The following is a 27,728-nucleotide window of genomic DNA, read 5'->3' on the forward strand; positions in this document are numbered from 1 at the left end:
GTCCCTGGCCCGCTAAAATCCAACAAAAGAAGAGATTCGAAAAAGAAAGCAACGAGTATGCGCACTGCAGTATCTCAGCAGAAAAGAGATAACTCCAGTCCCAAACGCCCAGGAAATCCCTTCCAATCCTAGCGTCCATAGCCAACCGGCTAAAAGAAATAGTACATACTTAGACGGTCATCTGAGGAGCCAGCTTCTTCATGGTGACGGTTTTGAAATTATCAACAGCGTGAATGACGTCTTCCAACTTGGCAACAGTTCCAAAAATTCCGCCTTCCATCTTGATCGATTGTATAGTGCTCATATGTAGCGATGGCTCGGCGGCTGCAGTGCCATCATCTAAGACGACACAATCAAAGCCACGGTCGTTAGCTTCGCGCATGGTCGTCGAGACGCAGACATCAGTGGTCACACCCGCAATGACGAGGTTTTTCACTCCTTTGTTGCGAAGGAGGAGCTCAAAATCGGTGTGTGCAAAGGCACCTCGGCCGGGCTTGTCGATGACCGGCTCACCGGGAAGAGGATACAATTCGTCAACAGTGTCGTGGCCCAGTTCGCCACGGATAAGTAGGCGGCCCATGGGACCAGGGGAACCGATACCCAAGCCGGATGCATTGTTACGGGATCGGTATGCCTCACGACTTGAGAGAGTAGATAGATCGGGTCGGTGTCCTGATATGAATTAGTAAAAGCATACTAAGAGCCAAGCACGAGACACTAGGTACCCTCGCGAGTATGGTAGACTGGGAAGCCCCCAGAGCGGAAAGCATGAAGCAATCTTTGCAAGGGAGGAATCAAAGCCTGTGCGCTAGAAATATCATAACCCTGATATCCCATGTATCCTTCGGGCAAACAGACTAGGACAAAGTCAGCCAGTTGGTTCACTGATAGTGGTAATAGTCCGAAATACTCACAGTCCTTTTGCATGTCAATTATCACAAGCGCAGTGGTGTATGGGGTGAATGAAGCATCATGGGGCCAATCATATGGAGTGGCTGGTAGCTGGCCCTTGCGGACCTTGTGATGAGGCACCTGCCGCGGCTTCTCGATAATAGGACCATGATTGTGCGTCGCATTTAGCACTGTCAGGGTCCAGATACCCGGAGAACCGGCTGCGACTAGCATGAAAGGACAATCCATCAACCGCGAGGTTCTGCGGCGCTTGCGCGTTTCCTCAGTCAGACCGTTCCGTGGCCGATAGTGGCCGCCACGATCACAACGCAGCCACACCTTAGCGGTGCGGCCAGGTTTCTTCTCCGTGGGCGTGCTTGACGACTTGACAACCACATTGTAGCCATGTTCCTTGCCATGGTCCTGAACTGCGGCGAGAAGAGATGCCCTGTAGACATAAAGTGTTGATATTGGTCCCACTAAGCAAGGGGCGATGGGATGAGATCTTACTTGTCAGGGTATGTCCCCTCTGGAGGCGGAACTAATTGCATTGCCAGTTCGGGGATGTCTTGAAGGTCGCTGGGCGCATCGTCAAGGTTGAGATCGGTTGAGTCTGCCATGGTGATAGATCGGGCTGGACCTTAGCCTCACTGAACGGGATCTACCTAAGGGGCGGAAACTGTAAGTTCAGATGTCATACCATCATCCCACGTTTAGCCGATGCGCCTCAACACTGGGATAGATAGATAGAGCTTGCGAATAATCGGGGGTAAACAAGTGCGTGGAAGCAAACAGGATGATCAGCGATCTTAAAAACAACGTGCGTGGGCATAACATCCAGGGTAGTGTCTGGAGGCAACAAACACTTGTGCTTGGAGCTTGAAGGGTCACAGAGAGTTCTAGTGCAAATATTGAAAGGTAGACAAAGCTACTTACCTCTCCGACTTGATTGCCCTAGAGACCTAAAGACTGGAGACTGGCGACTGCTGAGTCCAGATCACGGGGCTGAGGTCGATCAGGATCACTTTCAGCTCCAATGAGGCTTAGCTTCGTGTTAGTGCCTTAATGCCTGAGGCAAACTGTTTCTGCCTTGATGTACCAAAAGAGCGGTGGGTGGCTGAGCCCAGATCTGCTACATGAGGACTAGCGCATCTACCGGCCCCTGACGACCGCAACAACAACATCGGTTTCTCCCAGCCCGATCTAATCGAACCCGCTTTTCGACACGAGGCGGGTCGAAGGTAACCAAGCTTTGCACATCTTAGTTCGCCACTTCGATCTTCTCTTCCTCTCTCTGTAGAGGGACAAACTACTAGGTACCGCAATCAATCCCTTGCGTCACCGCCTCGGCGAGGGGCTCTTATCAAAACGCACGGTTGTTGACATCGGGCCACCACACAACCTATGAGTCTTTGAGAGGGGCTGGAACGATCTGCAGGGCAAGACAGCCTGGTGTACAGTCAGTACTGACTTTCGCCAATTTTGGACGACACTCGTCGTCCAGACGTCTTCTTTGCGACCGGTCCTCTGCCCAACGCGAGAAGATGCCGGCCGTCGATGAGCCATCTTCCGAACGGAAGCATACGAGCAGTTCTTACAGAGATGAACTGGCTCATTACAAAGCTCAGTATGAACAACTGGAGGCGGAGCTTGCGGACTTTCAGTCCTCCAGCCGGGAGCTGGAGGCTGAGATGGAGAAGGACATTGAAGCTTCGGAAAAGCGGGAGCGGCAACTGAAGGAAAAGCTCGACACAATGCGATATGAAGTCGACGAGTGGAAGGTAAGGGATCATGCTCATTGCTCACGATTGTGCAGGTGCTAACATTGCGCTGGCAGACTAAATACAAGCAGTCGAAAACCGAAGGCAACGCTGTGCAGAACAACCTTCAGAAAGAAATCACCACACTTCGAGACGCGAACCGCACTTTGCAGCTCAAGCTTCGAGATATTGAAGTTGCTAATGATGACTATGAGCGCCAAGCCCGGAACACCACCTCGTCCCTGGAGGACATGGAGTCCAAATACAACATCGGCATTGAGCGCGGGGTCTTGCTAGAGGAGGAAATGAGAAATGGGGAGCAAGAGCGGGAGCAGCTGCGCATCGATAACCAACGACTCCGAGACGAGCTGTCAGATCTGAAGATTGAAGCCGAGATCATCCAAGAGAAGCTTCGAAATACCGAAGGGCATGGGTTGCGTCGCCGCAAGCCCACTCCTTTGTACCATCGCAGCCCGGCAACTCCGCAGAGTGTGGAGATCTTTGACCGTTCACCTGGCACCGCTACATCTTCCCCAGTATTTGCCACGCCTCCCGCTAAATCATCCCTTGCGTCGTCTACCGCTACCCCACCTTCACCCCCTATCTCCGAGTCGTCTGTGAACATTCGCAAGTCGATTAACCCGTACGCAAACTCCACGCCAACATTCCCTCGACAGAGAGCTGGTGGCGCGGATCCGGTGAACTCTAGAACCCTTCACGCTCGGACTCAACCGCGCACCACTCATTCACGAACCCCATCTCTCGCCTACAGCAATGGCGCATATAGCACCAGCAATGGTAATAATGCCAATGCCAATGCCAATAGTCGGCCCACTCCCTCCATGTCGATTTCGTCTCGCAACAGTTTGACGAGAATGAACACTTCGCGCCCACCGGGGCTTCCCAAGTCTGGCTCACTGTTCCAAATCCGTGGCCTGATTGGTAAGATGCAGAAGCTCGAAGAGCGCGTTCAATCAGCCAAATCGCGACTTCCCGCCCCATCTGACACCTCCTCTCGCGGATCCCCTCGCTCTGGATCCGTAATCAGCGACACCCCGATCGTTCCCTCGTCGATCACTGTTCGGAGGAATTCTCGCAAGCGGCTGAGTAACAGTAGCCTTGGTTCTTCAGCCCGAGATAGTGAAAGCACCCCATCTTACCCTCCACCGGGTCATCAGTCATTCGGACGGACAGGCGAGAGTCGCCCGAGCAGCCGAACTAGTTTCTCTAGCCGCGGCTCCTTCAGCCAGAGCGTGCACTCGGGTGTCCAAGTAAATGCCCGGCCCGAAAGTTGTTCGAGTCGTCCTGGGGCCAAAACGCCACTGGGTCACTACTCGACAAACCCTATGACCGAAGCCCGGCGGCCTCGGTCATCTCTCAGCAATCATGCCGGCCAACTCCCTAACATCGCTGGCATGTCTCTTATCGATGAGGACCAAGATATTGCCACGCCAACAGTTCCCCACATCTCCCAGGAGTTTCAACGCCCATCCGTGACTACGACCCCGACCCCCATAGTGAAGAAGCGAACCATCAGCGGCATCCCAGCTCCCCGAAGCTTCAAGGCTAGCATCGGACCTGGTACCATGCCGCCGCCAAACAGGAAGACCCAAGTCAGCGACTTGGGAGAGACGTTTTAATTCCTCTCTTCGCCACTAGTATTTATGGAATTTGCATGGGGGTTTAGTGACTGGGTGGTTTGTGCTAGGGTTATTTTTCAACGTTTGTTTTACAGACTTCTAAGATTGACTTTGATCGACTGCATTCCGCAAGAGGAGTGAGGGTGCAGACCGCCCTGGTTACATCCCTTCCTGTACAGTTCTGCATGTTGACCGGTCTCGGACCAGCCAGGTCTGGTTCATTTGTGCGATATGGCCCCCGGTGGATTCTGGGGACGTTCTAAGCTGTGTCTCAGCGATTGTCTTTTCATTTAAGATCGAATAATACCCATGATGTTATGCTCCATATTATAAATTGTATGTACAACATAGGTTGACCGTCCATTTTGGCGTAGTTGAGTTGTGGCCCAGATCCATGGCTCTGGGGAGAATGGGTTGAGTTGGGATATGGTGGTCACGAATATGATTGGTCTACGAGCATTTTTCTGTACGCAAGTTGCACCAAACCCTGGAAGGTTGATCGTGTTGAATGATGGAAGGTGGCCGAATTGGGATAGCGTGTACGCCATTCTCAGATTGGCAATGACGTGGAGCATATTTTTGAATCTAGATTATCGATCTCTATATAGTACTCCGTACTCCGTATGGAGTACGGAGTTCCGTATATGTACTCCGTATATGTATTCCGTATCGTTTAAACAGTCTGACCTTGGAGTTCCCAAGTTTGAGTAATTCCATTGCTTGAATCTTGAATGATTAAAAATTATTCCGAAGCTGCTGACCAAACTGGGGTAGTATCAACATAGGATATGTATAGTTACATACCGGTAGTGAACTAGCAGTGAATCCTTTTAATACTACCTAATAGTGAAGCCTGGATTGGTCTCTTCAACATTTAATTCTTTATTTTCTAAAACAAAAAGAAAATCAAATCAAAAACAAATCAAAAGTCGGCAGAAGTGGTGAGCAACAGATTATAGTGGAACCCGGCCCAACAAAGCCAGGGAGTTGGGGGAGCCCGTTCCTGGGAAGGTACCTTTCCATAGTTAACAGTATGGGGAGGTACATGTGTCCTCGGCCATTCAAGGGAATCAATCACAGCCAGTTGGGATCATCTCCACTTGGGTGGGACCTCCAGAAAATCATCTTCTCAGCAATTTTCCCCCCGTGGACTTTTTATGATTGAACTTGAGTTCTGAATCTCTTCAATTCCTATATTCAATTTTACATAGAATTCCTTGTTCGGGGTTTGGTGGTTCCCGGTAAGTACTGCTACCCTTTCCCTATCCGGTTGCAGGCCAATTCCGCATTCGACGCGATCTTTCTTCAGGCCCCGAGATCTTGAACTACACATGCTGACTTGGCCTTTCTTCCCCCCAGAGCTTACTTCTGCCGATTATCTTACTCTTCTTCTCCCCCTCTCTCTACCTTACCTTTTTCTACGCACGTCCACCACTCGGGCTCTTTCCGCCACTCCCAGCATTGTACATTACCGACTTTTTAATCAGCGCTGTTGCATCCCGCGCGAAAAGCAGAATCTCAATTCCTATACGGGAATCTGACCTGTGATTATCAGCATCATGAGTATCACAAATGGCAACGGCTCGACTGTCAGCAAACAGGACATTCCCTCACATTTCATCGGTGGCAACGCTCTTGAATCAGCACCTCCTAGCGCCGTGAAAGATTTCGTGGCAGCCCACGAAGGTCACTCCGTTATCACATCGGTACGTGAGAAATAAAAAGAACAACCGTGGTTGCGAGGGGAAACAACTGGGAAATTGACCGTGAGGCTGACTTGTTCCTTAGGTGCTTATTGCCAACAATGGTATCGCCGCCGTGAAAGAGATTCGCTCGGTGCGGAAATGGGCTTACGAGACCTTCGGCAACGAGCGGGCTATTCAATTTACCGTGATGGCCACGCCCGAAGATTTGACCGCCAACGCCGACTATATTCGCATGGCCGACCAATACGTCGAGGTTCCCGGTGGAACCAATAATAATAATTATGCCAACGTCGAGTTGATTGTCGATGTTGCGGAGCGGATGGATGTTCACGCCGTGTGGGCAGGATGGTAAGTGGCTTGGAGATACCGAGAAGAACGAGAGAAGAAAATCAGAAACGAAATACTGACGCTCATTGTGTAGGGGTCACGCCTCTGAAAACCCTCGGTTACCCGAATCTCTCGCTGCGTCACCGAAGAAGATTATCTTCATTGGACCCCCAGCTTCAGCCATGCGCTCGCTAGGTGACAAGATTTCGTCTACCATTGTTGCACAGCACGCCGGTGTGCCTTGTATTCCCTGGTCTGGAACCGGTGTTGACGCCGTGAAGCTCGATGAACACGGTATCGTGACAGTCGAGGATGAGGTCTATAAAAAGGGCTGCACCTTTTCCCCCGAAGAGGGTTTGGCGAAGGCCAAAGAAATCGGTTTCCCTGTCATGGTCAAGGCCTCCGAAGGTGGTGGTGGTAAGGGTATTCGAAAGGTCGAGAACGAGGAAGAGTTCTACGCCTTGTACAACGCCGCCGCCAACGAGATTCCGGGATCGCCTATCTTCATTATGAAGCTGGCTGGCAACGCTCGCCATCTCGAGGTGCAATTGCTGGCTGATCAGTACGGCAACAACATTTCCCTCTTCGGTCGTGATTGCTCCGTCCAGCGTCGTCACCAGAAGATTATCGAGGAGGCTCCTGTGACTATTGCGAAACAGCCCACTTTCCAGGCCATGGAGCGCGCTGCTGTGAGCCTCGGTCGGTTGGTCGGATACGTTTCTGCCGGTACCGTCGAGTACCTCTACTCACACTCCGATGACAAATTCTACTTCCTCGAATTGAATCCTCGTCTGCAGGTCGAGCATCCCACAACCGAGATGGTTTCGGGAGTCAACTTGCCCGCTGCCCAGCTCCAGATTGCCATGGGTGTCCCCCTGCACCGCGTTCGTGACATTCGTCTTCTTTACGGTGTCGACCCCAATGCCTCCACCGAAATTGACTTCGACTTCTCCAAGGAAGAGAGCTTCCAGACCCAGCGTCGTCCTCAGCCCAAGGGCCACACCACTGCTTGCCGTATCACATCCGAGGATCCTGGCGAGGGTTTCAAGCCTTCCAGTGGTACCATGCACGAGCTGAACTTCCGCAGTTCCTCAAACGTCTGGGGTTACTTCTCTGTCGGTACTGCTGGTGGTATCCACAGTTTCTCCGACAGTCAATTTGGTCACATTTTCGCCTACGGCGAGAACCGATCCGCTTCGCGCAAGCACATGGTCGTTGCCTTGAAGGAATTGAGCATTCGTGGTGATTTCCGCACCACTGTCGAATATCTGATCAAGCTTCTCGAAACCCCTGCATTCGAGGACAACACCATTACCACTGGATGGCTTGACCAGCTTATCTCTAACAAGCTGACTGCTGAGCGTCCCGATCAGAACGTCGCCATCATTTGTGGTGCCGTCACCAAGGCCCACCTCGCCAGCGAGGCTGGCATTGAGGAATACCGCAATGGTCTAGGAAAGGGTCAGGTCCCGTCCAAGGAGATCCTGAAGACAGTTTTCCCCGTCGACTTCATCTATGAAGGCGAGCGTTACAAGTTCACCGCCACTCGTGCCAGCTTGGACAGCTACCACCTCTTCATCAACGGTTCCAAGTGCTCAGTCGGTGTTCGTGCTCTGGCTGATGGTGGCTTGCTGGTCCTCCTCAGCGGCCGCAGTCACAACGTTTACTGGAAGGAGGAGGCTGCTGCCACCCGTCTCAGTGTCGATGGCAAAACTTGCCTCTTGGAGCAGGAGAACGATCCGACTCAGCTGCGCTCTCCCTCTCCCGGTAAGCTTGTCAAGTTCACCGTCGAGAATGGAGAGCACATCCGCTCTGGTCAGTCTTACGCTGAAGTTGAGGTTATGAAGATGTACATGCCCCTCATCGCAAAGGAGGATGGTATCGTGCAGCTCATCAAGCAACCCGGTGCCACTTTAGAGGCCGGTGACATCCTCGGTATCCTCGCCCTGGATGACCCTTCCCGAGTTAAGCACGCTCAGCCCTTCACTGGTCAGCTGCCCGAGCTTGGCTCTCCTACCGTTCTCGGTAACAAGCCCTCTCAGCGATTCTTCCTACTCCACAGCATTTTGGAGAACATTCTTCGCGGTTTCGACAACCAGGTCATCATGGGTACCACCCTGAAGGATCTCGTTGAGGTGTTGCGCAACCCTGATCTTCCCTATGGAGAGTGGAATGCGCAGTCCTCTGCGCTTCACTCTCGTATTCCTCAGAGGCTGGATACTCAGCTGCAGAACGTGGTTGACCGTGCCAAGGCCCGCAAGGCCGAGTTCCCTGCCAAGCAGCTCCAGAAGGCCATCGTTCGCTTCATTGAAGAGAACATCGGCCCTGCCGATGCTGAGATTCTCAAGGCCACCCTTTTGCCCCTGGTTCAGGTCATTAACAAGTACATGGATGGTTTGAAGTCCAACGAGTACAATGTCTTTATTGGCTTGCTCGAACAGTACTACGACGTTGAGAAACTGTTTTCTACCCATAACCTCCGCGACGAGGATGTCATTCTTAAGCTCCGCGAGGAGAACAAGGATGACATCACCAGCATTGTCCACATCGTCCTCTCTCACAGCCGCATCGGTTCGAAGAACAACCTGGTGTTGGCCATTTTGGACATGTACCGCCCCAACCAGCCCCTCGTCGAGAATGTTGGCACACACTTCAAGCCCATCCTCAAGAAGTTGACGGAGCTCGAGTCTCGCTCTTCTGCCAAAGTTACCCTCAAGGCCCGTGAGGTTCTGATTCAGTGCGCTATGCCATCTCTGGATGAGCGCCTGTCGCAGATGGAGCACATTCTGCGATCTTCCGTTGTCGAGTCTCGCTACGGTGAGACCGGATGGGAGCACCGCGAACCTTCCTTGGATGTTTTGAAGGAGGTTGTTGACTCGAAGTACACGGTCTTCGATGTTCTTCCTCGGTTCTTCGTCCATGCCGACCCCTGGGTCACCCTCGCCTCCCTGGAAGTCTACGTTCGCCGTGCCTACCGTGCATACACTCTCAAGGGAATTGAATACGATGCCTCCAATGAGCAGCCCTTCCTGTCTTGGGACTTCACTCTTGGCAAGCTCGGCCAGCGTGAGTTCGGTGTTCTTAACTCCACTCAGCCATCCACACCGGGCACTCCAATTACGGAGGTCAACCCCTTCAAGCGGATCAACTCCATCGGCGACATGTCCCTCTTTGTGAGTGACGCTGCCAGTGACCCCGTGCGCAAGGGTGTTATCATTCCCGTGCAGTACTTGGAGGATGCCGAGGAGCTCCTCTCCAAGGCTCTTGAGGTCTTCCCTCTTGGCGGCTCCAACATCAAGCGCCCCATCGAGCAGGGCCTTATTGCCAGCCTTGAAGGCAAGCGTCGCCCCGGCATTAAGCCTGTGAGTGACAGTGAGCTCACTGGAGTCTGCAACATTGCCATTCGCGATATCGAGGACATGGAAGATGCGGAACTTGTCGAACAGATGAAGCAGCTGCTCGCTGACAACAAGGATGAGCTCCTTGCCCGTCGTATTCGTCGTGTCACCTTCATCTGCGGCAAGCAAGGTGTCTATCCCGGTTACTTCACCTTCCGTGGGCCCCACTACGAGGAAGATGTGAGTATCCGCCACAGTGAGCCGGCTCTTGCCTTCCAGTTGGAGCTCGGCCGTCTATCCAAGTTCAACATCAAACCCGTTTTCACCGAGAACCGTAACATTCACGTCTACGAGGCTATTGGAAAGGGCGTTGAGAATGACAAGACTATTGACAAGCGCTACTTCATTCGTGCCGTGGTTCGTCCCGGCCGTCTGCGTGACGATATCCCCACCGCTGAGTATCTGATCTCGGAGGCCGACCGCCTCATGAACGATATCCTGGACGCCCTGGAGATCATTGGCAACAACAACTCCGATCTGAACCACATCTTCATCAACTTCTCTCCTGTCTTCAACCTCCAGCCAGTCGATGTTGAGCAAGCGCTGGCCGGTTTCCTCGATCGCTTCGGCCGCCGTCTGTGGCGCCTCCGTGTCACTGGCGCAGAAATCCGCATCCTTTGCACCGACCCGGCTACCGGTATGCCATACCCCCTGCGTGTTATTATCAGCAACACCTACGGCTTCATCATCAATATCGAGCTGTATATCGAGCGCAAGTCCGAGAAGGGCGAGTGGATCTTCCAGAGCATTGGTGGTACTGCCAAGCTGGGATCTATGCATCTGCGCCCTGTCTCCACCCCGTACCCTACCAAGGAGTGGCTGCAGCCCAAGCGCTACAAGGCTCACTTGATGGGAACCCAGTACGTGTACGATTTCCCCGAGCTATTCCGCCAGGCCTTCCAGAACAGCTGGACCAAGATTGCCGAGAAAATTCCTTCCCTGTATGAGAAGCGCCCCCCTGTTGGGGAGTGCATTGACTACAGTGAGCTGGTCTTGGACGACACCGACAACCTTGTTGAGGTGTCTCGCGAGCCTGGTACCAACACCCACGGTATGGTTGGTTGGATCGTCACTGCCCGTACTCCCGAGTACCCCCGCGGTAGACGTTTCATCATTGTTGCCAACGACATCACCTTCCAGATTGGTTCTTTCGGTCCCCAGGAAGACAAGTTCTTCCACAAGTGCACTGAGCTTGCCCGCAAGTTGGGTATTCCCCGTATCTACTTGTCTGCTAACTCTGGTGCCCGCATCGGTGTGGCCGATGAACTGATTCCCTTCTTCTCGGTTGCCTGGAACAAACCGGAGAAGCCCGAGGCCGGTTTCAAGTACCTTTACCTCACTCCCGAGATTAAGAAGCGCTTCGATGCCAGCAAGAAGAAGGAGGTCATCACCGAGCTCATCAACGACGAGGGTGAGGAGCGCCACAAGATCACCACCGTGATTGGTGCCAAGGACGGTCTTGGTGTCGAGTGTCTGAAGGGTTCCGGTCTCATTGCCGGTGCCACCTCTAAGGCTTACGAGGATATCTTCACCATCACTCTCGTTACCTGCCGTTCTGTCGGTATCGGTGCTTACCTTGTGCGTCTCGGTCAGCGTGCCATCCAGGTTGAGGGCCAGCCCATCATTCTCACTGGTGCCCCTGCCATCAACAAACTGCTCGGTCGCGAGGTTTACACCTCCAACCTTCAGCTTGGTGGCACTCAGATCATGTATAAAAACGGTGTTTCTCACATGACTGCCACCGATGACTTCGAAGGTGTTGAGAAGATCGTTGAGTGGATGTCCTTCGTTCCTGACAAGAAGAATGCTCCTATCCCCATTCGCCCCTGGTCGGATACCTGGGACCGTGATATTGGCTACTTCCCTCCCCCCAAAGCAGGCTTATGATGTCAGATGGCTCATCGGAGGTAAGGAGGACGCCGACGGCTTCCTTCCCGGTCTGTTCGACAAGGGCTCCTTTGAGGAGGCCCTTGGTGGCTGGGCTCGCACCGTCGTTGTCGGTCGTGCCCGCCTTGGTGGTATCCCCATGGGTGTGATCGCCGTCGAGACTCGTTCGGTGGAGAACGTCACCCCTGCCGATCCCGCCAACCCAGACTCCATGGAGATGATCTCCACCGAGGCTGGTGGTGTCTGGTACCCCAACTCGGCCTACAAGACCGCCCAAGCTCTGCGCGACTTCAACAACGGCGAGCAGCTGCCCGTCATGATCCTGGCCAACTGGAGAGGATTCTCCGGTGGCCAACGTGACATGTACAACGAGGTTCTCAAGTACGGTTCGTATATCGTCGACGCTCTCGTCAAGTACGAGCAGCCCATCTTCGTGTATATTCCTCCCCACGGAGAGCTCCGCGGTGGATCTTGGGTCGTCGTTGACCCCACCATCAACCCCGACCAGATGGAGATGTATGCCGACGAAGAATCCCGCGGTGGTGTCCTCGAGCCCGAGGGTATGGTGAACATCAAGTATCGCCGCGAGAAGCAACTGGACACCATGGCCCGCCTGGATGCGACCTACGGCGAGCTCCGCCGCTCCCTGGCTGACACCTCCCTTACCCACGAGCAGCTCAGCTCAGTCAAGGCAAATATGGCCGCCCGCGAGGAACAGCTCCTCCCCGTGTACATGCAGATTGCACTTCAATTCGCCGACCTGCACGACCGCGCCGGCCGCATGCAAGCCAAGAACGCTATCCGCAAGCCTCTCCAGTGGGTCAACTCCCGCCGCTTCTTCTACTGGCGTCTGCGCCGCCGTCTTAGCGAAGAGACCATCGTCAAGCGCATGGTTGCCGCCTCGGCACCCCCTGCCCCCGGTGCCGACGCTTTCGGCGAGACCCCTCGGGCTGCGCACCTGCGCACCCTGCACGCCTGGACTGGTCTGCTGGACGAGGAACTCGAGCACAATGACCAAAAGGTTGCTGCTTGGTACGAGGAGAACAAGAAGGTTATTCACAGCAAGGTTGAATCGCTGCGCACTGATGGCGTCGCGTCTGAGGTTGCTCAACTCCTTATTGGGAACAAGGAGGGTGGTCTGCGCGGTGTGCAGCAGGTGCTTTCTATGTTGCCTGTTGAGGAACGTGAGAATGTGCTCAAGTATCTCGGTTCTGCTTAGATTCGTTTGCATATGTTTTGGACAGAAGCATCTATTATGACTTGATGGTTTTTCTCTTGGTTGGGTTTTTATTTTGTTAGAGATTGCATGGTGTTTTCTTTTTTTGGTTTTGGATCCTCTTATATACGACTACGGGGTTGATCTATTCAATTCTAATATTCAATACAATATTCAATAAAATCAAGTTCTCTCCATGATTAATAGAAAGAAAGAAAGTAAACAACAAACAGTAAAGCTACTATGCGATATGATTCTAGTCAAAGTATTCCAAGAAACTCAACACCCTCTAACCATGTGACTTCTTCATGCGGACATCCTTCCAAGCTCCAACGATAACGATTCCCAATATCATCAGGAACAAAGAGATCAGGATGAAGGTTGTCGCAACCATGCCACATGCTTTCTGGGAACTCTCCCGTCGCTCTCTGCGTTCCTGCTGCCGATCACATTCTGCACAGTGAGTGTGTTGATCCAGCTCACCAGCCGCTGTCACTTCGATGGGGGCGGGCACGCCATGAATGTGGAGACCCTGTTCCACGTCTTGGGTTTCATCGGTGGTATCATCTGTTTGACCGACCATAGCATACTATTCATTTGGGTTGATTAGCATGTTGATGGAACCATCTGGACTTTATGACCCATCCCTTCGGGTGAGTAATTTACTTACACCATTTCGTGAGCTTGAGCCGCGCTCATGAAACAGGTCCTCATAGGCTGGAGCTGGTTCTATAGGTGTTGATTTACCCATAGTAGATGATGTTGTGTATTCTTGTCTTGTATGTGTTGTTGGTGAGATTGGAGGAAAGCACAACGTCCAAGTATCAGGTGGGGCTGTGCAACGGGATGGTCGGCAACTCCAGTTCGTCGGTTTGGTGGGCTTGGCCCGCATTTACGCCACAATTGGCTCATCATCGTATGTGGCTGTACATTTATTGTTCTGAATAACAGACCAGAGCTAGTTACTTATCATGAGTCGACAGTTTCCTAGCAATTCTGAAATTAACTCCGAGGAGTAGCTGCTTAGACAGGCCATACAGGACTTCTGACTCCATATCAATTGAAATTGTTAATATTAGACTGTTTCCCTTCGATCCCACACCCGCACTTGGTAGAACTCGACTCAAAACAGAATATTTACATAGTAAACTCAAGCAAGTTTCCGCCAAAATCCCGAGCGAAGAACCGTGTAGGATATTCTTTCCCTTGGGTCCCTGTAGTCGATCAGCAAACCGTACGCGGGGATGATATTAAGACATCTCTCACCTGAGTTCGCCTCGCCAGGCTTATCAGCAGCCATTGGAGCTGCAGGACCACCCCGCACGTGATGGTTATAAATGCTTGTCTTAATCTCCTCTAGTTCCTCACGGGAAGGCAGTTTGAAGCATGGGTGCCGGCTAGCTTGGGGATCGGTCGCACCATGGGTAATATGCACTTGCTGTCCACTGGAGCCGATATTGAACCTGTTGATATTAGAAAATGATGTTTTTTTCTTTTGGAAATAGCTCGCTTCAATACCATAAGATTGTCCCCTTCTGGAGCTCCGGTACCGGCGCCGAAGTGAGTCCGAGGGTAGTCCCGTAGAACTCCTCGGCTTGGTCTAATGTGCCCTGAGGGATGGTGAGATTGATGTGGGCGATTCCAGAAATCATTGTAGGATAGTACGATAGAGGATATATGTGATGGTATGTTGAGCAAGAGCCGGTATATATTCAAGTCGCGCGGGAATCAGTTTCCGTGTCGGATGAGAGATGCGAAGAGATAGTTGACGATGGTATAAGATGTGGAAGTCTTGTTAGCTCACGAAGTTGAATGTAGTTTAATAAGATTTCCAGTGAGACCCTGGAAAAATATCCGAATGAATTCCCCGGGCAATCGGCACAAAATAAGAAGATTGCCCCTCTCAAGGAGGGGGAGAGTTAAACGTCGGCTTTAGCCGATCGGGGAGTTCTGCTTTCAATCCCCGGTCTGTTTGTTTAACAATCCGAGCCATCCTAGTCTTGGTGTTTCTTTTTATTGAAGAACTTCCAATGTTCCACGGATCATCTTCGTCTGGGGAACATCGCCAGGGTTGCATGTGTGCACAGCTATGTCTCATAGCCATGGGTGATGCTTGAGTGTGGAGCAATCCATGCAAACCAGCTAAGCATGAAATGAGAAAGGTTCGCGGAAAAATAAGTCTCGATTTGCAGAATTTCAGCTCGAGATATGTGTAACAATGGCAACTTGGAAAATATGAATCAGTGGTGCTACTGGGCAAGATATTGACAAGGCCATAGAGATAAAATATCATCATTGGATGCAAGCCCAAGATTCATCGGGGACCGTTTCGAGCAAAATAGTCATCTATGATCATCTCCGCCGCCTTTTCGGCAATCGCGTATACGGTGGCTTGGATGTGTGCCCCAACCTGCAATGGCATGATGCTAGCATCTACAACCCGCAGACAATAGACGCCATGCACCTGTAGCATATCATTCACAACTCCAGCATTGGTCCCATCTGCCGCACCCATAGCGCAGGTCCCAACTGCTATATGTGTCTTTAGTGATTTGCTGAATGAATCTTGGAGGGGAAACATACGATGCCAGTCAGTGACAGTATAATTTGAGACAAAATCTTCGTATACCTTCTCTTCAGAGTCTGCTTCCTTGGCAGGCGGAGGAAAGACTCGACGGCGAATGAGTTTGGCCAAGGGCTCGGTTTGGCAGATTCGATCTCCCCACCTGAGTGCTTTGGCCATGACCTTCTTATCAATCTCCCCAGGCCCCAGAAAATATCGCGGATCAATCACGGGTTTATCATTAATTGTGGTCTTTTCATAATTGTGTTCGCCCATAGCAGGGATATGGATAGATCCGCGCGAGAAAGGGTACTGCAGCATTTGCAGCATTGTGGCGTATTTCTTTCCTGGCTCAGAGACAAAATATGGGCTCCAGTTACCAAGGTCGAACAGATATTCGATTTGACCGCGCGCATGACCGTACTCGAATTGACCAGCCAGAATAGCGTCATGTGTCCTTCCTGTATCTCGCGCGATTTCCTTGGCCTGAGTGTGTAATTCATCACATTCCTTGGGCGATAGGATCTTCGAAAGCGGACAGTACGCCACTGAACAGGGCATCACAGTCCAAGGCCCGGCTTGAGAAGCGTAATACGCGCGGTCCGCAGCTTCGCGCTGAATGGGGTCTTTGAGGATGTCATCTCGGGTTGGAATCGTCGAGGATATCTCGAAGATGGTGGCCGTCACTTATACACGTCAGCTCAGATCACAAGGAACACTGTTTATATTCCATACTCATATGCTCCTGTAGATTCTCCCCTACGTTGGGACTGTGGACTTTCGTCTCGATTCCAGCAGCTCTCAACACTTCCTGATCGCCAATACCAGATAGCTCTAGAAGTTGCGGCGATTGCACGCTACCGGCACAGACGATTGTCTCTTCGTATGCTCTGATGTTTGCTTCCAGTCCGTTCCAGCGTACTCGGGCCCCTGCTGCGTACCAATCACCATTTTCGCAATCAAACAGGATCTCCATGGCAGTTGCTTCAGTCAGTATGTGTAGGTTTGGGCGATTTGAGATGGGGTGGTAGTATGCAGAGGCAGAGTAGCTGCGCTCCTGACTATCTGGATCAATTGTGCACACCATGTTCCAGACACCTGTATTATCGCCAGCCAGGCTATCGCGCGTGGATGGAACCCCGAGATTATTGAGCGTCTCATGCCAATATTGGTGTGTGGGACCATACTGCTTGGCATGAGTTGTATGTAGAGGGCCCTTCGTTCCATTAGCCTGGGGATCATAGGAAGACTGATAATATTTCTGATGAGCGGCACTCGGTGGGTGGAAATTCTCGCTGCGGCGGAAAAAAGGCCTGGAAGGAATTTAGCATCTCACAGATCAGCGGGTGAGATCGAAAATGGAGCCCGAATCTCAGAAAGCTGGTCACTCATACAGTAGATCTTCCCATCCCCATCCCTCATTCCCAAGTTCCGCCCAGGAATCATAGTCTTTGCGATGACCCCGGTTCCAGGCCATAAGATTGAGCGCACTTGTGCCGCCTAATATACGACCTCGTGGCCATGGTAGTGATCTTCCTCCTAGGCCCGGTTGTGGGGTAGTTTTGAATTTCCAATCGTATTTAGAGCCGATGGTTTCGCCATACCGACCAGGGACATTGATCGCGCCATTATCATCTATGTTCAAGACCGATGGGCCGGCTTCGATGACTCCCACGTGGAATCCAGTGTCCTCAGTGAGGCGTGCAGCAACAGCTAGACCTGCGGTACCTCCGCCTATAATCAAGTAGTCGAGATCGAGGGCGGCGAACTGCTGAAGGGTCTCGTTACCCATGGTTGATGAGGGGTATGAGGGAAAAACCAGACAAGTCTCGTAATCGGGCTGCTTTGCGTTCGGCCTTGGGTGCCAAGCGACGGGACATTTCTCAATATATGCTGGGTTGTCGTATGTACTTGCTCGTACTTGCGGGGTACAGCAAAACCCAACTCTTCCCAGCCTCCCACATCATCATATATGACAATAGGTACGGAGTAATGCCCTTGGAAAAGATATTATTCGCTATACAGACCAGCGAGGGTTTGTTCGGCATATGGAAGAGCGAATGAGGTACCTTGAACTGAAGCAGGCATTGCAGCGCAGATTCGGATGGGAAGAATCTAGTACTTGGAGCACATGGAGGCGAGCGGATTGAAATCTGGGCATATCAAAATAATTTAAGCTTAAAATTTTAAGGCTCTAGGTACTTCCCTTGGAGCCCCGGAGGCTATTTGCTGTATCCACGGGTCTAAACGGCTACGTCATCGTATATATGGTGGAGAACGATGAAATATTGCGAACCCCCACCTCTCTAATTTGCTTTCTGTGACAACTCTGCATTGCTTGTTTTGAAAATATGACCGCCGTATCATCCACAGTAGACCCTCTCACTGTCTTGCCCCCAGAGATTGTCCTGCAAATCTTGCACTTCACCCCCGTTTCCGGCCTTGCGTCCCTGACCGCGACCTCCAAGGCTTGGCACCAATTTATCGACGGCACTCACCAAGAAGTTATTTATGGATCCGAAGCTAAAACCGTCCAGCCGCTTGGAGGTAGCCGTGAATTCTCCTTCCTCGCCGATACCCACAGCTTTAGCAAAATATTCGAGGGCACGAAATCATGGAAAGACCTGTGCAAGCGCCAGACACTGCTGGCCCGTAATTGGGCCCAACCGCATCCAGTCAGTCAGGAATCGGTGGTACAAATCGGTAATGATCCCATTTGGAGATTCCGTGCCGACTTCAAGCGCCGGTTCTTCATTTCCACTTCCCATGGTGGCGGATTGAATGTCACTGATATGGACACGGGCCGCCTCCTCTGGCGACTCCCTTCCGTGCTAGACACCGAAGGAGACGGAGACGGAGTTCGCCCACACGCACACTTGGAGTATCAGGATGGAATGGCCGTGTTCGATAGTGAAGGAGATTTGCTCGAGGTTTGGCAGACGGACCATGAAGGTGCTAAGCGTGGAGAGTTCCGGCGTATCGCTACCTTGTGCCATGATTGCCACACGAGAGGGTTCCAATTGTCCTATTGGACTCTATGTGTTGTCTCCAACGAGGGTCGGGGGTTTGTGTACGATATGACACAGCGACCTCCCAAGTTGACCACCGACCTGAGGATTGAGGGGGGTGGCATTGGCCATCTGGATCAAAGCGAAGATATTGTGATATATTCGATGGGCTCAAAAGGCTATTTTGCTCACAGCAAGGAATCTGGTGCACTCTTAGGCAATTTAAAGCCGTCCCAATCGACCGAAAAATATCACATCCTTCCTCCAAAGACCGCCTCTGCTTCTACGAGTGCAGCACTAGCAGGCGCTGCGCGACTTGGCCTAACAACTCAACCCCTCACACCCGGGGCTTTCCGAAAGGATTGTTTGGTACCAATTGAGGTCGCTGAAGGTCCATTGTCACCACCGGATGACCCGGATCATGTCTGGCATGGGGATGATGAATGGGGGGCGGGAATGTTGAACGGCGATCTCTTCGTGGGCTTCTCTCGCGCCGGTCGTGTCTTTATATGCCCCGACTTCCGCAAGGCTCTCCGTGATGAAGCTAGTCTCGCGGCGAACAGCTACATCCTGGAATGTCAATCAGACGGGTCAAGCTTTGACCTTGGTGGTTGGTTATCAATCCGCAACCACCGTGTGATGTTCGAAATTCAAGATAGGATCTATGTCGTCGCCCTTGGTGACAATAATAGGGTTCAAAATTTGAAGAACCCTGCCCGTGCCTCGTACTCGCTGCTCACAAGCTCCGCACCACAGCTTGCTGTGCCGATCAGTTACATGGCGTTGGCTGATGATGCCATTATGACTACCTACACTGTGAGCTCCTTTTTGACTTTGCAAAAAGATAAAAACAGAACGGCTAACATCGGAAATTGCAGACCCTCGGTTGGCGTGACTCTAACGTTCCAGGCGGAATACCTGGCGGAGAAATTCCTCGTGTCTTTCCTACAAAAGTCATCCGCATACTCAGCCTGGCCCCTAACCTCTCTAACTCTGCCTCCGGTGACACGGATGAGCCTTCAGCAGTGGATAGCGCAAGCCTTGGTAGCCCTGGCCCAAATTTGCCATCCTCAGATGCCTGGCGCACACAGGCCGGGTTGTTACAGCTGCTTAGCGTCCTTTCCAACGAGACAGATCTTGAACAGAGCGATGGTGAAGATGAATGGGAGAGTATGGATGAGGATGAGGAGGAGGAGTAGAATTGGCACGAGCAGCTAGATGTGCCTGATAGGGCCTGGAGTTGCCTTTGACTAGCCCCAACGCAAGAGAACTCATTGGTGTGGAGGTTTTGTGTCTCAGTGCCTTGTCACATCGATATCGGACGCCGAGGATCATGCACTCTACACAACTAATTTACTAGACCCCATCATATCACTGACGGCTGTTCCTCTCAGGGCGCATACGTTGCAGCATCCTCAATGGAGGACGATACAATGTGATCCCATGGCATAGGCGATAGACAACTCAAAAGCCGGTTAAATTTCAGTACAGCCAACGAAACCCCCTTTTGCCACGAATATTATTTTGGCTAGGAGGTGAATAGGTAGTGAAAATTACAAGCGAACAAAATAGGTAGAGCATAGTCGACAATATCTAGAAATCCTAGTGATCATCACCAAATGTGCGTACACAAAGTGGAACTATGGATATCAACCTTGAAGGTTGGCAGGTCCTTTTTGGGATAAGGTTGCGTTAAGTGGGTCACGCCAAGTGGGTCCGTTATGTCCGTCATAGAACAAGGCGTGGCTGTTGTGTATTATTCCAACATTACAATTAAGTCTTACGCCCTACATATGCATTTTCATAACTCACCCGGTAGTATGGGAGTGAAGTGGTCTGAATAAATGATCACAATCGGGGGTTTGATTCTCTAAGACCCAAAGTCACTAGGACCCAAGTCCACGGTTATTGTCTAAAACTACGCCTGTTGTCAATCACCTTTCTATACTCTGGATAGAAATTAGGGAATGTGTATATATATACTCTAGAACTTTGGTGGCAGTGTTATATTTGGCAGCCATATGTCTTTTACTTCATTCACAGGACCAAGGGCGGTTGAAAAGGCCCGTTTAATGTACCATTGTGGCATGGAGAGGAGATTGATTACTAAATGAACAGAGAAACAAAGACATAAATACACAATGAAGGGTACAATTACATGACTCCAGCCTTGTGCAGACCCGGAAATCAGGATGCTTTCTTCAAACATAAACTGGCTTCACACTCAATCAAAGACTCCTATTGGCCTTACAAATTTCCCCGAAAACTCATAGAAACCGAATCATTCCCCCCAAGGCCAAATAGAAACATTGACCATCCCCTGACACACTTTAATCTAACAGATGATCTTTGCGATGATCTTACTCCGCCTGGCGGCGGATGTAAGCAACAAGGTCAGACTTAAAGGGAGCAGTCCCAATTTCGTGCAAGTCCCAGAATTCATGGCAGTCGTATTCATTTTTGATCATGTTCTGTACGCGAGTGGAGTTCGGGTTGTGGCTAGGCGAACTAGTCAGTAAGCAAGATGAGGTGAATACAACATCAGAATAAGACTTACCGCCCATGATTTGGTTCATCGACAACTCGATCCCAAATAAGCATAGCAGGCCGAGCAAAGTCAACAGTGATCTCCTTTAATGGAAGAGCAGGGCAGCAAGAAAAGAGAATGCAGTCGTCGTCAATTTCAAGCAAAGCCTTGGGGTCCTCCAGAACCTCGCAGTTATACTCCGCAAGAGCCCAGGTGTCAACGGCAGTGTAGCGAGGATCCTGGGCATAGCATTTGATCTTTTTATCTGTCATCTTAGCAATGGAATCCTTGATAGTGATCATCATGGAATGCTGCATGGCGCTGCGATAGGTGCAATCCTCATCGTCGGGACCAAATTCCATTGATCCAGATGCGATACCGACAATCTTGGTGACTTTACGAGGGGTGACAAGCTTGAGGAAGGACTCGAGCTTCTGAAATTCAGTGGTGTGCTTCCATACATCCAGAATATTTCGGAGAGTCACGTCCACAGCCACGGGGTTCTCAATGTACTCGGTGGAGATGGGCAGCTTGGTGTCACTCGCGCGTGTGAGCATAAAATGCTCAATTTGCAATGGAAAAAAGGCTTCCACCAGTTCAATGCTCCCCAGCTTCACTGACGCAGTGAGCTGCTCATAGCAAAGGTATCGGATCTTTGGTTCCTCCCTGTTGTGGTGTGGATGTGTTAGCTGGGGTCACGTGCCAGAAGAGCCCTGGATGGCAATCATTAACGAATTACATCTCCCAGTCTTCGTTTTTCCCTGCTCCTATGAGCACTCGCCCAGTAATCACTTGGTAATAGATATTTGAGCCACTGAGGCCCTTGACAGAGACCAATTGCTTTTGTTCACTGTTCTTTTTTCGTGTATTGTAGCGACGATTGAGTTGGTTGGAGACGGCTCTCAGGTCTTTCTTCGTGAAGAAAGGCTTATCACTATCATACCACGTCTTGAGAAGCTCGATAGCTCGATCCAGGCTGTATGGCCATTCTTTGGGGGGCCGAGTGCCCAGCTCGGGATCTCCATGGAAAGTGTGCAAATGATGCATGGTCGAATCCTAGAGCCAAGCGGAACCGCTGAGGTATGACCGGATTCAAGGAAAGACAAGATATGAGAGTTATGAGATTCAAGAAGTTTTTGGTAAAATATCGAAGATGAGAGAAAAGAAGAAAATAGAGATAAAGGAACGGATGAGAGAAGAAGTAAACAGAGATGAAGGAACGGACGCGCTGTGACGAAGACGCGTTTGCCTCGGGCGGAGAAAGAGTCGATATCGTTGTTTACATAGAAATTCGAAGATAGACAGAAATGGCGAAACCTTTCAAGTCACGAGCTATTGATAGGTCACTTCCTATTTTGGACTAGAGAACATGAAAGAACAATGCACCAATATATATGGAGGAACATCAGTCCTATCAATATCCCCTGAGACAATGCCCCATAGATAGCTAACAAATTATGAAGTCCGTAGAAGTTATATAGAAATGTAGATCAGTTGGCTTGACGGGCGTAATTCATATTGAGCTACCTTTCAACTCATGACATTCTATAATCCTTTTTTGATCCTCTTTGTTCTCCATTGAGCATTTTGAATAGCTCATAGAAACAGGTGCATGTAGTGCATCACATTCTCTTTCTGTTTTCTCTCTCTGTATACTTAGTTCACTACTTCTATTGCTCCGAATACTGATATAAAAGGCTATGTGGTCTTCCTTGAGATGTTCCTCTGTAAATGACTAGCTAATGTTTGAGTCCTGGATTCGTGAAAGCCTGTGTAAAAGTATAAATTCTGGCTTGAATACAATAGGGGATTTGATATACCATGGCCTGTACAAGGAAGGGGTTACAAACACCTAGTCTTGAAGTGCTTCCAGAACCTTCGGAGTCTCATCCACAAGGTACAGTTTGATATTAATATCAATGTATCGCGAATACTGTTCGACAGAATATGAAGCTTCATAGCAAGGGCATATATACAGAGGAAACGGGCCCAGAATTAGGAATATAAAAGACGTTTGGATGTCTACGGGTGGCCGCCGCCATCTATTAGCTAATGGTAGCTAATTAATAACTGCTAACTACCTAGGAGGTTCCAAGGTTGGAACTCAGTCAAAAATATTAGCTATGTCTGCATGGCGTTTCATTTAATCTATTAAGATGGGAGATTCGGGCCTCTCTGATGTGGCGTTAGGCATTGCGGTTGCAAATGGTAATAGTACACGCTAGTTCAAGGGCCACAATGATCGGAAAAAGGAAGGGAAACCACTGGGCAGGGTTGATACCATGAAGCCGACGGTCCGAGTTAGCACTAGCCTCGAGATTAGTATGTTCTCAATGGCTGTGTCGTATCTACTTCCAATCGAGCATAACCCCTTTCATGAATACTGCTCTTCGAATAATTCATGTCAGATAATTTTTATAGCGGGTGAACAAAAATAGAACAAACATCGCTCCATCATGGGTATCCTCAACATCCGTAAAACATAATCATATAACAAACCGACATACCCAGGCCAATATGACATGAATCTCAAAAACTTATTCCCATAATCTAGATTTTCCAAAATCTGAGAAAATCAAGCAAGTTGTCGTTCGACATTGCGGGGTCCAGCCAGAAGCGACGGCGGAATTGGAGGGACTGGGCCACTGTACACAGGCCCATGAGCTTCTCGGGAGCCGGGAGGGGGTGGAGGCGGAGGTGGAGGACGTCCATAGGCTGGATGGTAGGGCTGAGGGGGAGGATAATGATGGGGATAGGGCGGTACAGGCGGACCGGGAGAACCTCCAGCCCCAAAAGCCAAACGGCCCAAGTCTCCTGGAAGCCGCTGGGCTTGGTAGCGGTATTGAGCAGACTGTGAGGAGGTAGGGTCGACGTAACTCATGGATCGGTTCGGGTCTCCGGGAAGAGAAACGACCGAGGCGCGGAGCGTGCGTGCGATGTCATCGAAGGTGACCTCCATAGGGGAAATGTAGGTGGTGTTGCTTTTTGCGGACCAGGCGAGAACATGGCCGCAAACACGGCCGGTAGGACGGTCGAAGACCCATGCGCCAGAGTCGCCAGGCGCTGTCGAATCAAGAGAGATTAGCTTCATGAAATGCTTACTCGATACGAGCCGATGTCTTAGGGTGGGATGGTGCTGTATGTTTACCAGCTAAGAAGGGCAACAAATGATGGGCGTGCATGAAAAAACAAACAAGGGTATCTAATTAAGGATCGTATAGACAAAAACATGGATCCGCTGAAGTGCACCTCTTACCTCCAAAATTCCCATTGACGGAAAAGCTGGTTGAAAATGAATGTCGTCCCTGAAGTTTGACCAATGTCATAGCCTTGGATATCTGCCCTGTTTGCAATCCACTTGTGCGGCCGCAGCAATGAACTTGCAATCCACCTAGCTCCTCCATCCGGGCTACTTGGTTCAGAAATATGGGTTGTGGCGGGATAGGGCGTCCCGGACGAGCGGCACTGGATCTAGTAGTGTCGAGAACGATGTTGCGAGGGTCCATACGGGCTTCATCGACTTTGATGAGCGCCCAGTCAATTTCATGTTTCAGGCCCTTTCGGGTCCAGCGCCGTACTCCCGATGATGCATGTACATAGCCGAGGGAATGTGAGGCTAGGTGCTCATCATCACGATCTTCTGGAGATGGAAAAAAGTCTTCGTGTACATCGTCAATAGCCGGCTGAGTGACAAGCAGCCGAGGTTCTTCGCCAGGTTCGATACCAGCAGTATCGCCGATGGACGCGGTGTCACCGTCATCGTCATCGGGGCCGACGGAGTCATCATCTGATGAATCTTCATCTGAAAGCCAGAATTCTTCATACCCAGACTCAAGACCGTGTGATGGATCGTCCTCGTCCTCCATATCGGAAATTTCGAAGTCGAAGTTCACGTCAGATGAGTCATCCTCTGGATAGTCGTACGTGAATCCAGGATGTGGGATATTTGATATATCACGGGGCCAGTTCCCCGCGGACCGAGAAGGGGCATCTTGATTTGAGTCACTGCCTTCGCTCTCATCTTCGCTAGGAGCTTCTAACATGTGATGAACTGTTAGACCATACGGCAAGCCATCGACAAAGACGGCACCACCATATGAGACAGGGGGTAAATGCTCTTCGTTCTGAAAGGCGCCGATAGATGCTCCGCACAGAGGTCGCTGCTGATGGCATGGATTGAGCTCTCGCTGGCGAAAAGGTGTATCATTGGACACATTCGGGCGAGCCTTAGCCGGCCTTCGGCGCCTGTTCCGAGGAACCTTGGACCGCTCGATATCGCCACGGAGGACAATCAAATCCCAGTCATCCCGACCAAGAGCGAAGTGCTTCTTAAGGGCCATTCGAACTTTCTTCACACTGGCGCACGTAACACAAATCGTCGTTTTGGCACTTTCAGGCGACTCGCCAGTCATAATGAGGTTTACTCCACACGACTCAGAAGACTCCTTCAAAACCTTCTGAAGAAGGCGACTCACTCGAGGCATTATTTGGAAATTCCACTCTTGTAGGTGCTCGTCTGGTATTTCCAAGTGCGGAAGTCTCTTGACGGTCCGTTTTTTGTGTGGCTTTTCAATGAACTTGTCTTCATTCACGACACCCCATGTATCGGTAGGAATTGTGGGAAGTTGTTTGTCGTAATTAGACATCTCGCGCTTCGATGCTTTGTATGCCCTGACTTTATCCTCAATGGTGACCGGCTCGGGGGTAGGGACAAGAGCAAGCGGGAGGCAGTCATCCAATTCTTCTGCGGAGGGTGCCGAGAAGATATCAATCCGGCAACATGACCACAGAATCTTGCAGATTGTGTACATGAAATTCATTGAAAAAGAGAAGGTGCCATCAGGGTCCGACAAGTCGAGTACCGGGTAGTGGTAGATTTGTGGGACACGAAGACCGAGGTCAGTCATCGGCTGTGTCGATAAGTGGAAGTTGGGGGCATCAAGGCACAACTGAACGGCTTGAAGATAAGCACCGCCGCACTTCGGGCCAAGTTTTTTGACATAGAGATCTTCCACTCGATGCTTGAACCATGACCGGTCGTACTTCATCTTCCAAAGTCGTCCAACTGGTGCCCACAGGCCTATCTCTAATAAAATGAGGCCTAGCGAGTAAAGATCATAGGCCCACGCGCCATCATCCTCAACACATCTCTTGTCCTCTGGGTGACGATACATTGCCGAAGATAACGGCTCAGGGGTTGGTCCATCCCCAGAGAACCGTGCCGGAGAAGTAAGATAAGGACGGCGAAGATCAGGTGCAAGACCACTTTCATCATCACTCGTGTCACTACGACCCGGAAAGAAGATAACATTGCTGCTGTTGATGTTTCCATGAACGGCATTTTGACTTCTCAAGTGGAGAGCAGACATCAAGAGATCGTAAGCCAATCGAAAGCGAGTGTCAAGGTTCGGAACTCGATTCTCCCGATACTCCTCTGCCGAAGGAAGAAGAGCGACCAATGGCTTAGGCTTTAACTCCTTCAACAAGTCACTCGGATTCTGTAGGAATGGGAAGTAGTCAACCGGCATCTGATAAAGGAATGCATAGCGAGAATTCGAGTTATCAATGCAGTAGCCCAAAAATCGCATCAACCCTAAGTGTGAGATCCTGGCGTTCTGTAGCAATTGCTCAATAGACTTTTGGAGCTTTTCCAATCGAGCACTTTTGTTATCCATTTTTGACTCCGCCAATATAGGCATAAACTCGACAAGCACGGAGACATGGGACTCTTTTGTGGAGGCGAGAAGATGCGATGCCGATGACTTCAGGCGTCCAATGGCACGCGAATTGGAAGATGCCGCAACAGGTTCATACGGAGGAGGGCTATTATCGTGGGCCGCACCGTATAGTTGCAGAGCTGAGCGATCAATGAGAAGATGGTTCAGGGGCAGGAAAGGATTAAGAGAGTCACGGTGCGCGGTCGTGGGCGAATAGGTGAATGGATCGAACATTTGCTTCGGGCTTTGTGCTTTCTCCTTGGAATCGGAGAACGAGCCATGAGATAAATCATAAGTTGAGGTGGGGTTAGGTCGTGGGCGGCGCGCGCTGTTCCTGCTGGATGACATGCTGGAAGCCATTGTCCGCCGGGAGCGCGAGAGATCATAAAGGGTATCAATACAGCCAGTGAGTTCATTCAAGATCTTGTTTGAGCGAGTTATATCTTCTTCTGTCCATTGCGTTTTGACGGGTCTGCTACCAAGGGTATCCTTCGATGGTATATCGACCTTCCGTTCCTTCGAGGGAAGCATGGGCGCATCCAAATGCTGAACTTGCTCAGCATCGTTGAGTAGTTCTTGGATCGATGACATGACACTCTCAACGACATCGCTGAAACCTGCAGCAGTCAACGATTCATCGATGTCGTTGGGCTGCGCGGCGCTTGCGTCGCTCCAATCTAGACCCCATGCTAGCAAGCGATCCCTCTGTTTCTGGAAACTCCCGTGGAGGGCGACGAGCTCAGGATCATCGAGGGCTTTGGAGGCTGTCGTAACACTCTCGCAGGATGTTTTCGTATCGGTATATAGTTTCGTGAGGCGCCGCTGGAGAAAGCCGCCTCCTCCTCCATGCCGGAGGACTGACATCTTGGCGATTACGGAGGGGATCGATAAGAATGACAGATACAGTATCGAGCATTAGAGACAAGGCACTGGAGAGGGAACGTTCAAGAACACATAGTGAGAGTCGCTAAAAGGCAAAGAATCCATCGGACAGGAGGAATGAATCGATAAAGACTTGCAAAAGCAGTTTCAATGGGTGCCTTGAGGATGGCGATGAAGGCCGATAACCACACAACGGCACATCGAGG

General features: G+C 50.8%; 9 protein-coding genes across 9 annotated transcripts; 3 read left to right on the forward strand and 6 right to left on the reverse strand.

The window, feature by feature from the left end:
* Positions 1 to 169: 169 nt before the first annotated feature.
* Positions 170 to 1,511, reverse strand: N7518_008257 (cysteine hydrolase family protein; the record flags this gene model as incomplete). Its single annotated transcript, XM_057189184.1, has 4 exons — positions 170 to 672; positions 726 to 857; positions 915 to 1,339; positions 1,402 to 1,511. 4 exons carry the CDS (start codon positions 1,509 to 1,511, stop codon positions 170 to 172), a joined length of 1,170 nt encoding a protein of 389 aa, XP_057040887.1.
* Positions 1,512 to 2,435: 924 nt separating this feature from the next.
* On the forward strand, positions 2,436 to 4,291 carry nde1 (nuclear distribution protein NudE; the record flags this gene model as incomplete). Its single annotated transcript, XM_057189185.1, has 2 exons — positions 2,436 to 2,672; positions 2,729 to 4,291. The coding sequence occupies 2 exons, from the start codon at positions 2,436 to 2,438 to the stop codon at positions 4,289 to 4,291; spliced, it is 1,800 nt and encodes a 599-aa protein (XP_057040888.1).
* Positions 4,292 to 5,850: 1,559 nt separating this feature from the next.
* Positions 5,851 to 12,828, forward strand: N7518_008259 (acetyl-CoA carboxylase ACC1; the record flags this gene model as incomplete). The annotated part of the gene is made up of 4 exons (XM_057189186.1): positions 5,851 to 5,997; positions 6,080 to 6,345; positions 6,419 to 11,568; positions 11,630 to 12,828. The coding sequence occupies 4 exons, from the start codon at positions 5,851 to 5,853 to the stop codon at positions 12,826 to 12,828; spliced, it is 6,762 nt and encodes a 2,253-aa protein (XP_057040889.1).
* Positions 12,829 to 13,114: 286 nt separating this feature from the next.
* N7518_008260 (uncharacterized protein) lies at positions 13,115 to 13,576 on the reverse strand (the record flags this gene model as incomplete). The annotated part of the gene is made up of 2 exons (XM_057189187.1): positions 13,115 to 13,414; positions 13,496 to 13,576. The coding sequence occupies 2 exons, from the start codon at positions 13,574 to 13,576 to the stop codon at positions 13,115 to 13,117; spliced, it is 381 nt and encodes a 126-aa protein (XP_057040890.1).
* A 386-nt stretch (positions 13,577 to 13,962) lies between these two features.
* On the reverse strand, positions 13,963 to 14,477 carry N7518_008261 (putative glyoxalase family protein; the record flags this gene model as incomplete). The annotated part of the gene is made up of 3 exons (XM_057189188.1): positions 13,963 to 14,039; positions 14,092 to 14,288; positions 14,344 to 14,477. 3 exons carry the CDS (start codon positions 14,475 to 14,477, stop codon positions 13,963 to 13,965), a joined length of 408 nt encoding a protein of 135 aa, XP_057040891.1.
* A 662-nt stretch (positions 14,478 to 15,139) lies between these two features.
* On the reverse strand, positions 15,140 to 17,180 carry N7518_008262 (GMC family oxidoreductase; the record flags this gene model as incomplete). The annotated part of the gene is made up of 4 exons (XM_057189189.1): positions 15,140 to 15,357; positions 15,409 to 16,074; positions 16,124 to 16,701; positions 16,783 to 17,180. 4 exons carry the CDS (start codon positions 17,178 to 17,180, stop codon positions 15,140 to 15,142), a joined length of 1,860 nt encoding a protein of 619 aa, XP_057040892.1.
* A 559-nt stretch (positions 17,181 to 17,739) lies between these two features.
* N7518_008263 (F-box protein) lies at positions 17,740 to 19,595 on the forward strand (the record flags this gene model as incomplete). The annotated part of the gene is made up of 2 exons (XM_057189190.1): positions 17,740 to 19,212; positions 19,275 to 19,595. The coding sequence occupies 2 exons, from the start codon at positions 17,740 to 17,742 to the stop codon at positions 19,593 to 19,595; spliced, it is 1,794 nt and encodes a 597-aa protein (XP_057040893.1).
* Positions 19,596 to 20,756: 1,161 nt separating this feature from the next.
* On the reverse strand, positions 20,757 to 21,970 carry N7518_008264 (uncharacterized protein; the record flags this gene model as incomplete). Its single annotated transcript, XM_057189191.1, has 3 exons — positions 20,757 to 20,895; positions 20,954 to 21,589; positions 21,663 to 21,970. 3 exons carry the CDS (start codon positions 21,968 to 21,970, stop codon positions 20,757 to 20,759), a joined length of 1,083 nt encoding a protein of 360 aa, XP_057040894.1.
* A 1,528-nt stretch (positions 21,971 to 23,498) lies between these two features.
* Positions 23,499 to 27,504, reverse strand: N7518_008265 (uncharacterized protein; the record flags this gene model as incomplete). The annotated part of the gene is made up of 2 exons (XM_057189192.1): positions 23,499 to 23,986; positions 24,180 to 27,504. 2 exons carry the CDS (start codon positions 27,502 to 27,504, stop codon positions 23,499 to 23,501), a joined length of 3,813 nt encoding a protein of 1,270 aa, XP_057040895.1.
* Between the last annotated feature and the right edge of the window lie 224 nt (positions 27,505 to 27,728).

Source organism: Penicillium psychrosexuale (assembly GCF_028828465.1).
Source record: "Penicillium psychrosexuale strain IBT 29551 chromosome Unknown utg000004l, whole genome shotgun sequence".
In the NCBI taxonomy this organism is placed as follows: domain Eukaryota; kingdom Fungi; phylum Ascomycota; class Eurotiomycetes; order Eurotiales; family Aspergillaceae; genus Penicillium; species Penicillium psychrosexuale.